Source organism: Cyanistes caeruleus, chromosome 29 (assembly GCF_971803275.1).
Source record: "Cyanistes caeruleus chromosome 29, bCyaCae1.hap1.1, whole genome shotgun sequence".
Taxonomy (NCBI): Eukaryota; Metazoa; Chordata; class Aves; order Passeriformes; family Paridae; genus Cyanistes; species Cyanistes caeruleus.
In genome coordinates, this window is record NC_141729.1 from 4,435,782 (window position 1) to 4,448,511 (window position 12,730).

Here is a 12,730-nt window from a genome sequence, read left to right on the forward strand (position 1 = left end):
AAAGCTCCAAAGCAAAGAGACTGCAGAAAACACTGCACCACACTTCCTTCCAGCACAGTCCCTGCAAAGCTCCCCGTGCTCATTTCCAGGAGGAGAGATCCAGCTCTGACCTCACCATACTCACCTGCACAGGGAGTTAAACACACTAAAACCAAACAGGAATCACTGCACATTCTGGCTGCTTCACTGAGCTTTCAGTTGTGGCTTGGTCTGCTCCTTTGGGCTGTTTCCACTGCCCCTAAACAGCACTTTAAAAGGTTTCATCCTGGAACTGAGATAGAACTGCTCTGGGAAACTTACCAAATCAGATCTTGAAACATCAACCGCCAATTAAATAGTCTGAACATTTAAGTTTTATCTTGAGGGCAAAAAAGAAAGGGCACACCACTAACTCCAGCTGAAAGAGCTTCATCTGTGTAAGGAGCAATGGCCACAGCAACTCAAATCTCAACCCTGTTCTGACCATTTTAAGTGGCTTTAGGAGGCAATCAGAGCTCCACAACTGCAGGGAAAGTAGAAAGCACCTAGATAAAACATAGAGGACATCTAGTACTTTGTGACAGGAAACCTCAAACGTGCACAGTATCAGGAGAATCAGCTGAATCCTGCATCTCCCCAGATGGAAAATTAGCTAAGAAGGTAGCCAGGTATTTTCTGCAACAGGACCAGGAATTTAACAATGAACACACTCAAAAGAAGATTGTAACAGTTACAACTGTAAAAGTCAGGAGAGCTCAGAGCTGAAGTGAACATACAGGAAATGCAGCTATTTTATGAGCACTTCTAGTGATACTTCAGTTGAAGAAACTACACAAGGGACACAGATACAGGTCGTGTGTCAAGCCAGCCAGGGACAGAATCCTCCTGGCACAGGACAAACTCCTGAAGAATATTCAAGCTTTGCTGGGCAAATCACCAGCTCCCCTTCCCTCTCTGCAGAGCATGTGCACAGCTTGTTTTTACCCCTAGCAAATGCCGGGGATTCCCAGGTTTCATCCTACTGCCAGTGCTGGGAAACTGAGGTGGATTCTACGCTCACCCAGTTGATACTCACAACAAGAGCAGCTCTGAGCAGGGTAACAACTCACTGTTTCACTCAGTCCATAGCAGAGAAATACATGTGCAGCCCTACAGCTCCCAAAGTCAGGCACTGTCCTCCCAGTAATAACCATTTTAAGCAGCCAGAAATTCTCCACGCAGCTCACACTGGAGCTGGGAAGAATTTGATCTGCACCAAGTCAATCTGCACATAAGCAGCAGTCTGCACATTAAAGCAGCAAGCAGAGGAGCCTCCACGCCTGGCCAGCAGAAATCCCTCAGGCAGCCTCACAGCCAGCGAGTTCTCCAGGCACGGAGAGCCCAGCATCTGCGTCAGCCTGCTGCCCACACAAAATGCAACTGGGATTCAGTGGGAGGCGTGAAGAAAAAGGGAAAAAAAACTAAACAACCAGTTTCAAAGATACCTCCAGAGTCCATCAGACAACACTTATCATCAGGGCAAAGGTGTGCTTCCAGGAGAGCAGAAGAGCCCAGACAAAGCCCTGTTCATCACAAACCCTTCTCACTCCCAACTCCAGTAAGCAGCAGCTCTTCCAACTGCAGCTGCAGCACTGCTTAGGCTTTAAAAACCACCAGGAAAACTTTACTACAACATCCAGCACACCTGAGCAAAGGACTTCTCCCCAGGTAAAACAAAGGCTTAAGCTCACACAGAGTTCATGGGTCAGACTCACAGCCAGGAGAAAGCAAGGCCATAGTCAGCCCTACACAGATTTACCATAGCTGAGAATCCTAATGTGATTATCCAATATTACCAACATAATTACAGGGCCCTTGCTTAATGTCAGTGCTGCAATATCTAGGCCATGACAAGACAGATTTAGATTTACAAGCTCCACCCTCTCCTTTTAAATAGGCAGGACGTCAGCATCGTTAATGTTGGTGTGGCAGCCCCAGCCACGAGTGCCTGAACTGTGCAAAATAATCCAGCAAGGAAACTCATCCAACACCACACCAGCACTGCCTCTACCTCTCCTGATTTTAGGAGACGTGGATTGGTTGTCTAGGGATGGTGGCAGCTTTGGGAGTGAACATTCAGTCTGTCAGCTGTACCCACAACAGCAAACAGACACCAAATAATTATGTAGAGGCATTTTCACTTCATGGATGACACAGGAAAAGCAGAACTACCTCTTGTCACTTTCCTGGGGGTTTATTTTGATAGAGTTCATTTAAAACCATTCAGCTTCATTGCTTTGTATGTTTCAGGACCCCATCTCATTACAGAACTCTAGGAGACACCTCACCCTCCACACAATCCTCCTGCAACTCCCAGCCAGGTCCATGGAGAAGGACAAAAGAGGAAGCTGTAAATCACAACACAGCAGAGAAAGGAGGGGAAGGAAATTAATCTCTGCCATGCAACAGCATTTTAGAAGCCTAAAATAATCAGTGGGCAAGATCCAGGCTGTGCATTAAATCCACGCTGTTGTCAGAACTCCAGTCCAAGGGCAGCAGGAGCTCAGCACTCTGAGAGCAGCAGCACAGCCCAGACACCCCAACTCAGGGTATTAAAGCCTCCTGGAATTTGCAGTATTTGTGACAGCAATTTCATAACAAACAGCAGCTCACTGGAGGCGATGGACCTGTACTGGCTGCCACAGCAGGAAGCACGTTCAGGTGTTCACGTGGGTAGATTTGCTGGGCATGTGCTCTGCTGCACAGCCCTGTGCATCCTCTCCATTACTCCCTGACAGGCAGACTTGGAAAACCAAAGCTGATAGAACAGTGTTTTATTACTATGCAGCAAGACATGCTGCCTCCAAATAGATTACTTGGCAAGGCAGACTCAGTCCCTCTCTATTGTAACAATTTTAGTCCTTGAACTTCCAGTGTAAGCCTGAAAAAAAAAAAGTAAAATTAATGGGTCATGAATAACTCAGGGCTTAAAAAAAAAATTTAAAAGAATCATTTGTTTAGTTATCAGTCAGCCCTTTAAAAAGCACATTTCAGCTGCTATTATTCCCAGCAGTTGCTAATAGCATCCGAGCCCTTGTTCATCTCCAAGTGAAATTAGCACTGGCATCAACATGCTGCAGAGCATGACGGGCTCTGAGTGAACACGACTGGAACTGCAAAGCCAGCAAGAAGCTGCAGCAACTGCAGGCAGCTGAAAAGCTTCCCTGGAAAGGCAAGGAAGCCATGAATCACGTCGGCAAGAGAGGAGACAAAAAAGCAGAACTAGTCAAGCAGAGAGCAGGTTGTAGCTGGAGGTGTAGAGGAGGGATGAAGATGAAGATGAAGGCCAGGGCTGGGACTGGTCCTTAACTGGACTGGATTGCAAGGGCCAGGCAGAGCTGATCATGAAGTGTCATGGTAACAGCACACTCCATTTGGGAAGCAATTATGCAAGGATGCAAGGACAGCTCATGGCAACAGACAAGTGAGGCATACAGGAATTCTGATTCCTATGGCAGCACCCAGAGAGGCCTCCTGAGCACAGCAGCAGGAGAACCACGAGCAGAACTCCACTGCACAGGCTCCAGGAAGAGCCTGAGCTCACACTCAACAAGACTGAGCTTCACAGCAGTGTAGGGAGGCTTCTCTCCAAGCACCTTCCTCTCCTTAAACCCAGGAATCCAGAGTCCAACCTTTCCAGAAATGCCAGGTAACTGCAGGTTGTGGGAACCTGTGTAACTACAGGTTACAGGTACCCTTGGGCCACTGAAGTGCCAGCTCCCTGAGTAACAGGAAAACACAATTTAAGGACACATCCCACTCCTCTGCAGGGCATATGCTAATCCACCCCTGAAGATAGCAATGAACTTTTCAACTCCTGAGTGCATGCCAAGCATGGAGAGAGGTGTCCACTACCCCACCAGGCAGGTCTCAGGGAATTCAAACTCCCAGGTACAGCCAGGAGCACAAAATACCCATCATTCAGCGTTTAATGGGAGGAAATACCAGCTCTACATGAAACAGGGCTTTGGGTTTTCCACACATACACAGGTGAAGAGGGAGAGGTATGAACTATCTGTCTGTTCATTTGTCAGATGTCTAGGAACAGGAAACAGTTGCAGGGGTCCAGAACCTGCAGTCTTGTGACTGTTACCAAGTCTGTAACCACTGGGGATTGAATTCATCAGTTCAAATGAACTTAAATAATTGTTTTATTTATTTATATCCCAACTTAAATAATAAATCTATCACTAAATGCATCTGTTGCAGAATAACTTTCAAAGGTACAGAGTAAGGACTCCTATGTTAAGTGTAAAACAAAAGCAAAAGGTAGAAAACATCCATCTGTCCCCCTTCAAAAATAGCATCATTTTAATTTTTAAAAAATCCAATACATTTAATCCTGTCACATGTTGTGGGTGAGCAAGGCTGAGTTTGTGTGTTTCCTGTGGTCTCTGAATATCAGGTCTCCAGAAGATTCATTCTCACACCATGACAGCTCACACCCTCTCTCTGGACAGGTCTCCTAAGGCAGCAGCACATGAGTGTACTCTGGTCCCAAGCACGGTGCTGAGAATCAGCAGGCACAGGGAAGGGCCAGGAATCTCCAAGGAGCAGGGACAGGCTTTGTTCTGCATCTGCATTATGTGACACAGGGCCCTGGTCCATGATAAAAGTTCCTGGATACTATGGTGACATGAATATTAATGACCCTGTGATTAAAATACCAAGCAAGGAGTTATATTTGCATTTAATACAAGACTGTCCCTGCTCTCCTACACAGTCCTTATCAAATGGCTTCATCTGCATGGGCTTCAGCTTCTCATTTGTAAAATAATTTGATAAGCCTCCCTGCCACCATCTACTTGTCTGCTCTGCAGAGAGGGGACAGGCACAGAACCACAGGTTGTGTGACACCGCACACACAGAGCCTTTGTGCTCTCCAAAGAGCAGAGACAGCTCACAGTTCAAACTGCAACTGGTAATGGAGCACAGAAACAGAAGGGTAAACTCATATTCACATATCCAAGCACATCTGCTGACTCAAAAGCAACAGGTAAAGGACAAAAAAAACAGGCTCTGACATTCAGCAGATCTGTTCTTCCAAGAAGTATGTGCCCAAGGATCACAGAACAGTGTGACCTGCCTGTACTGCCCCCTCCCCTTCTCTCTGCCACACTGTCCCTCCTCCATCCTTTGCCACCCCACATCCCACACACCAGGGCTCTGTGATGCCTTTCTTTATTTCCTTACAAACATAACCAATAACAGCTACAAACATAAGAACCAGCAGGATGTCACCAGTTGGGTGTGCAGCTCCTCAATCCCTGCACACACACAGGTGCTTTCACAGACCCTTCCAACTCCAGAGGGTGTTTTCCTTAACAATCTCAAGGTATTGTTCATGCCACCAGCCATCTGCATACCCCTGGTATTAAACACTCCTTGCCAGAAGTCATGAAGGGAGTCATTACAGCAGAGCCCTGGGCCAGCAGCAGCCACAAATAACCTTCCTGTGGCCACACTGCAGCCCTAAGTGAGGAGTTCCCTCCTCCCAAGCAGCAGCTCAGTGCCTGAAATGTCTTTATGGCTGAAGCACTTCCCGAGTCAGAAGCCATTAATCCTTCAGAGGGTCACAACAGGTAACTGAAGTGACTCTGAGTTAGCAGGTAGGTCATGCACAGAAGGCACATAAGGCAAAAGGTCTCCATTTCTGTGCTTCTCACATCAGCACTGATTTCTTATGTTCCTTTTAAGTATTTCAAAATACTTTGAAAGTCCAAATTTCACATCACTCATAAACATCTGAACAGCACCCCTGTACAACCAGGGATAGCAGTGAAGTCACAAAAACATGTATAACATACCAAACCAAGGGTTTCTCCTGACTGCTCTGGTGCCTTGAAGAGAGCCTGATGTTCAGTGACAGCCACAGGAACCAGGCACATCATGTCCTCATGGAGCATTCTGCACATCTTGAGACAAGCTTGAGTTTATTTTACTGCTGCCACTTGTGCAGCAAAAGCACACATCAGCCCTGCAAGCATCATTTTGCTTACAGAAGGAGAGACAAGCTAAGATGATATCTGAACAACAGCTGTGCAATTAGAAAGCCTCAGAAGATCTTGCATTTTGCCCTTACACTCAAGAACAGCTTGTCAGATTGCTTTGTAAGTTCACACAGGCACATTTTGGGGCCCCCTAAAACAGGCCAATGATCACCTAATGGGAAGGAAACTGGTGTGTGACCAACAGTGAGTGAAGATCAGCTCTACCTGCCCTCATCACAGCACCAGCCAGCTTCCAGCTCAGCTCTGGGGGGATGCACACGCAAATCCCTGCTCAGGGAACTCAGCTGCTGATGGCTTCTTTTATTTTTAATCTATGAGATCACCCGTCACTGGTACATCATTTGTTTCTGCAAAATCATGAAGCAAACCAGATGCTATGAGCATTTCATTCCAAAAATGTCTTTAATCCAATCCTGCAACACATGGCCCAGTGTCCTGGTGTCAGCAGGGGTTCTGCCACAGAGCAAGCGTGAATTTACACCCAAATCACACATGTGCCAGGAGCACGTTCACTGAAATCACAGAGAGGCAGCACTTGACAGGAAACACAGACTGCAATTAAAACACCCAATCTGGAAGGCCAGAGATCAATTCCTGACTTGGCCACACACGCTCTGCATTGCTTCACCTCCCAATCTGAGCTCCCAGCAGCCCTAAAAGGGGTGGAAGGACACATTCACAGACTGTGCCAGGGCTCAGATACTCTGGGTACTCAGAGCTCCTCAATTAGAGGAGCTGCAGCAGCTCCCCTCTGTTTCACTCTGCTGCATCACACTGTGGGCAGCTAACAATAACCTTCATTTCATTTAGTGGCAATTCCTGGACCTCCTACAAAAGGAGAAAGTTTCCATAATGACAAAAAGCCACAAATGAGAATTACTTTGCAGTGCCTCACTTAAGCCTTTCCAAATCTTTTCCTTGTGCTTGTAAATCACTGTCAGTATTGTTCCAACTCTCAAGAAGTACAGTAGCCAGGATCTGATCCAAGGAGGTTTGCTTCCAGCATGATACCACAAGGACATCCTGTGCTTCCCCTATCCAAGGAAGTCAGCACCCCTTCCTGGGAAACTTACTTAGTTACCTCTTGTTATCAGAAGATAACTCGTCCATAAACCAACTTTGCTTGTGGCATGTTCTCCTCAGAGATTTCCTGTCTCCTTCCACATGTAGAACACAAGTAAACACTTAGCACAAGTGAAGGCAAATTGGCTGTGACTTTCCAGAGAAGCAGCACCAGCCCTGCAGCTGGCACAGTGCCTTCCCCACGGGCACAGCCTCAGCCTGCCCAGAACATTTACACTGAGAAAACATCACCTTCAAGGGAAGCAGTTCCCTGTCCCAACACAAGTGTGCAGCACCTAGCCACTCCTGACCCCTTATTAGCCATGATTAATACAGGTGGGTGACCTTGGAAGGCAAGAAGTGCTAAATGTAGAGTGGATTCCAGCTTGTCTTCAGCACATTTATAACTTCCCACCTGCTCTCCTCAAGCTGCTGACAAGCTCCTGCACAAAGGGGAGCAGGCCCATGCCACAGTAAAAACATCATAGCAGTGTAACCAGAGGTTAGCAACCTGTTCCTTTATAACTCCTAGAACACTTCTGCAACACCCCACTTGGAGAGTCAAAGCATGTATTACCTCCAGCCAGAATCACAAAACTCAGCTTTCCTATACTAACTGACAAATTCATAGCAGGACTGCTTGAAACAGAAACTGGTTTGGTTTAACTTGGAAGGTTCCCTTCTGGGAGGATGACTGTGCTGGGCTAACACTGCCCCTAAATCAGCTTTTAGCTACCACAGCAGTTCCACAAGGAACCAGCCCCCTTTTGTGACAGGCTGCACAAAGCCCACAAGCCAGGCCAGGCCAGTCTCTGGTCTACACAACTTCTTACACACTTAAATCCACTAACACCTGCTTTTCCTCCCTGATTACATCTCAGGACACAGCACACACTGTCCCAGGAAAAGCTGTGCTGCTAAAAGCATCAAAACACTTGGGATACCTCAACATTTACCAAATAACTCCACTGGGATTCTTCACCAGTGCCCCTGCCTTCTACTTTCAGAAAAACAGACTGCTAGAACACAGAATCAAACATCCTACCTGGCAGAGCAGAGTGCAGAGTACACGTTCTGCCTCACAAGAAACACAGCAAAAACAACAGGGAAAAAATGAGAAAATAAAAATCACATGTCCCATTCCAAGAGGAGAAACAGTTTAATTCCTAATCCAAATGTCACTGGTCAGCTGATTAGCAGCTGGGCCCTTGGCTGAAGCTAGAAAGCAGTAACTCACAAAATACACTTAAAGCAATGCCTTGAACCCAACCACACTGGAACTGGGTTGAGGATCGTATAAATCTGCAAAAGGTACCTCAGAGGGGCTTGTTTTAAAGTTAGATTATTTCAGAAGAAGCTCACATGTCATTTTCAGTGACTTCAGGTCATGGTGCTGCAGGGAGAGGAGGTGCCAAGGGTGAGCAGGGCAAGGGTCAGCAGAAACCATCAGCACTCAGGCCAGCCACAGCACTGGGCAGCTCACCAGGCATGGGCTGGGCATTCACAGCCTCTCCCAGCTGCTTCCTACATGCACTGGCCTGCAGGTCTGCTAAGGAAAGTCAGGATGAACCCTACAGTGTCCTTCTTCTCAAAACAGAGGTAAAAAATACAGCTGGCAAACGCAAGATGATTTTGTGACTTTGCACTGGTTTGTAATACCAACCATTAAATGCTTTCAAATCAAAACTAGCCAGCAGCACACAGGCTGAAAAACTTCAGTGAAATATCTAACAATTATTAAACCTTAATCCCTTACTTACACACTTTAAGGGGAAAAGACCTTCAGAAGAGTACAACTGATTTTAAAAGTAACTGTTCAGAGACCTGCAGAAACGCAGCCTGTGCCTTTTGCTAGAAGCAGAGCAAGACAAACAAAACCCTGCTCAAACACGTGCCCCATCAATGTTTACACACCTCAGGACAGCTCAGCACTCTCACAACATTGTGAGTACAGTCACACAAAACACAGGGACCCTTAAAAATGGGACACTGGGGCAATCCCCAGTTTTAGCCCAAAGGAGTAACCCATGCCTTGCAGTACTTTGCCACACACACATCTCTGAAACCTCACTTATGCCAACATCCTTCTCAGTGTTTCTGCTGCTTTGATCCCCATCAGAGGAACACCAACCTCCCTGGAGCTCCAGCATGGGGTGGGGTTTGCTGTTTTGGTTTTTCCCCCTACACACAGGCAAAAACAAAGAGCAGTATTTGATTTGATCCAACACTCTTTCAGTTTCTTTTCAAAAAGATAAACAGCAAGACAGCAGCCTGACTCAGCCCCAATTAGAGCAGGACAGCTACAAAGACCCAACTAGGAACCACCTATTGCAACACCCTGTTTGTAAAAAAAGCACTAATTCACCAGTATCATAACACCTCAAATTCCTTCTATATTATTCCCATCCACTTCCATCCAAAAGGAAGGGATGCTCCCCCCTGCCCAGGAAGGCAAGTACCCAGACAGAACTATTTTTCACCTAAACACATCAGGTATTTTTGGGGGATCTACACAAGAGCCCAGAGGCACACGGAGCCATTTGCCACCTGGCACAGGCAGTGCTGCAGCCAGGGGACACTCCTCATCAGCAGGGTTGCTCAGCAGAATTCAGGGTGGCCAGGCACAGCTCTGACAGACAGAGGCAAATCCCAACACTTCAATTCCAAAAGTTCTGGTTCAGCTCAAGTCTCCTCCACACCATTCATCACGTCATTGATTCTCTCTTTTAAGCCACTTTTACATCTTATTTTTTTTCACGTTTCACATGCTGCACCTAAACACAGGCCTCCCCACTCCCTCCTAAAGCAACGGGGATGAGAGGTACTTCCTTCCCAGACAGGATACTCCTCCTAAAAGTGCTTCCCAGGGGACTTTTCCTTTTAGCAGAAATAGCCACGAGTTGCCTTTTCAGCACTGCTGAAACACCACTGCAGATCCAGAGAGGTTTTCCAGCCGAGGTTTCAGACGTCAGGAGTGCAGGGACCGGGATGCCCATGAGCTCCCCAGCTGAGTCAGGGAGAAAAGGCTGTTTACCAGCACACTCAGCCACAGGCATGTAGCGCTGCAGCACTTCTGACCCACACTGCTCCCCAGCTGGCCCAACTTTCCTGCAGAGGAAACAGCATTTTCACTGCTCCCAACAAAAGGTGACGACCTGCAAACCAATACACCAGCTCGCTCTTGTCCCCTCGGAGGCTTCAGTCTGCACACAGAAGGATTTCAGACTGCCACTGCAGAGTCTCACTGGGAGGGATGTACCTGGGCAGCATCTTTCACCAGAAGAACTGGCTCTGCCTCACAGGAACAGAACACAGCACCTGTTTCACATGTGAGGAGCCCAGCGCTGCAGGCCATGCTCCCTCCCACAGGCCAGCCAAGAAAGCAGGAGCTGCAGGGAAAAGCCCCCACAAGCAGCAGCTCCCCCAGGACTGAGAAGCAGGGAAGGAAGGCTCTTCTCTCGCAGGCAATCTGTGCTCCCACCTCCACCTCTGCTGCAGCTCAGCCCTGCCGAGCAGGAGAGCCCGGTGACACACAGCTTCACTTCCCAGGGCTGTCAGCACAGGGCAGAACCTGCCAGCAGATTACTCATCAGCAAAAAAAGCCTCTCTGCCTTCCCATGTTACCAGGATGAGACCATCCTGCATTAAAGAGACTCTGACAGCTTCTCAAGTTTAGCTCATGTACATCCTAAGCTTCCAGGGCCAAAAGAGCCTTGGAAATATCAAGGAAAAAAAACCAAAACAGTATAGTTGCTAGTTAAAAGCCTAGTTTCAGTGCTCCTCTCAGCAGAACATATCAGAAACAAAATGTAAAAAACAGTCACAGACCTATTTTCTTGTACATCATGGTGAATTCTTACAAATGTGAACACAGGCAGCGTACAGAGAGTCCTTTTTCCATTTTAGGGCTCTTTCTGTAAAAGCCAACACAGGTCCTCCCACTCAGCTCTCTCCCAGCAGCTCCCCTCTCCTTCACCATCAAAACAAAACACTGTTTTGACTAAATTTGCCCAGGATGCTGCGCAGGAGGCACCAGGAGCAGGTCTAAGGAGGCCAACATCTCTCTGAAGGTCGAGGCTAAGGTTACCAGCCAGAGCCATTCAGGAGGTTCCTTACAGCCCCAACAAATGAAATGTAAAATGATAGTTCAAGCAGCAGAGCTGGTTACAATTAAACAAATGCCACCAGCAGCTTGCTGCACTGCAAGGCCTGCACACGTCATGAGGTCGCTAACTCCTACAATTCATTTTCAGGTCTCTAACTGTTTCATTTGGGGGAAAAAACTAAAAAAAAAAGCAACTGGCATCAGCACTTCCCCTTGCAGAAACCCCCCACACACAGAGAAATCCCTCATCCCAGGTCACAGCCAGTCCTGCTCAGCCTACCTATGTGCGTAACGTAGCTACAAGGAATTTACTCCAGTGTTTTAATCCTCTCCGCTTGAGGTAGGAAAGGAGGTAACAGCTGAAGAAAGTTTAAGAGTGAAGGATGCTGCTTTCTTTATTTACAGCACCTTGTTCTGCACCAAAATGTTTGATAATTTTGGTTTGGATGTCTCTTTTGGTATTTTTAACTCCCAGTTTAGGAAAAGTAAGAAGCAAATAACTTCTGAAAATTCCCCAATATCTAAAGCATTAAAAAAAAAAGCCAAATCCAGCAAACCCACATTGGATTTACAGATAGGAAAACCAGACACGTCAGCTTACAGACACCACCGGCCTGCAATTCTGTCAAGGACAATGAAATATTCAGGAATCTGGGGGTCAAGGAGGAGGCTGGGTGTTCGGGACAGCTCAAGGCCTCCCTTTCAGTCTGGGGAAGGAAAAGCAGCGTTCGTGGAGCGCTCAGAAAGGCAGCGGGATCTTACCTTCCGCCAGCACCTCGTCCACAGTGACCTGGTGCCGGCCGATGCTGAAGACCCGGCCGATGTAGCCGCTACCGGGGCCGCTGCTGCCGCCGCCGCCGCCGCTGGTGCCCGACCCGGGCCCGGAGCCGCCCTGCTCCCGGCGTGAGTCGAAGAACTTCTTCATGTCTCAGGAGGCGGCAGCTGCCGGCGATGGGGGCGATGCCGGTGTCAGGTCCCGAGCCCCTCCCGGCTCCTGCCGCGGCCGCTGAGGGGGGCCCGGGGCCGCTCGCCTGGCGGGGCCGAGCCGCGCTGTCCCCCGGGGACTCACACCTGCAAAAGCACAGGGGATAACGGGATTGCGGCGCTCCCCCGCCGGGCCCCTCCGCGAGCCCCGGCCCGCAGGGACCCTGCCCCGGTACCTCGCAGAGAGCGGCGGGTGCCTCCATGCGCCCCGCGGGGCCGGCCTGCGCAGCCCCACCGGGTCACGGCGGGGGCCGGCTGCCGGCAGGGCCCGGGGCCCGCATCACTGCCTGGCGGCGTCACCGGCGGCCACCGAGCCCGTCAGGGACAGGGACAGGGACAGGGACCGACCCCGCCGCCGCCCCCCGCCGGCCCCATCCGACCAGGAAATGGGCCGTCACAGGAAGTCCCGGCTGCCGTCGGGAGCACCGCCCCCGCGCCTCCGCCAGCTGCGGGGCCCGGCCCGGCCCCGCCGCCCCGGGATGTCCCGTCCCGGAGTGTCCCGTCCCGGGATGTCCCGTCCCAGAACGGCCCGTCCCGCAGCCCTCAGAGC

At 49.0% G+C, this 12,730-nt stretch overlaps 1 protein-coding gene across 7 annotated transcripts in view; it reads right to left on the bottom strand.

The window, feature by feature from the left end:
* The window catches only part of AAK1 (AP2 associated kinase 1), a 60,010-nt gene extending 47,743 nt beyond the window's left edge, over positions 1-12,267 (bottom strand). For all 7 annotated transcript variants that reach the window (XR_015279711.1, XM_086865208.1, XM_086865207.1 and 4 more), the window contains exon 1: positions 11,959-12,267. Coding sequence is in view for 6 of the 7 variants with exons in the window: in XM_086865208.1 (XP_086721334.1) it covers positions 11,959-12,121 (163 nt within the window). In the remaining variant the exon portion in view is untranslated. The remainder of the gene's footprint in view (positions 1-11,958) is intronic.
* Between the last annotated feature and the right edge of the window lie 463 nt (positions 12,268-12,730).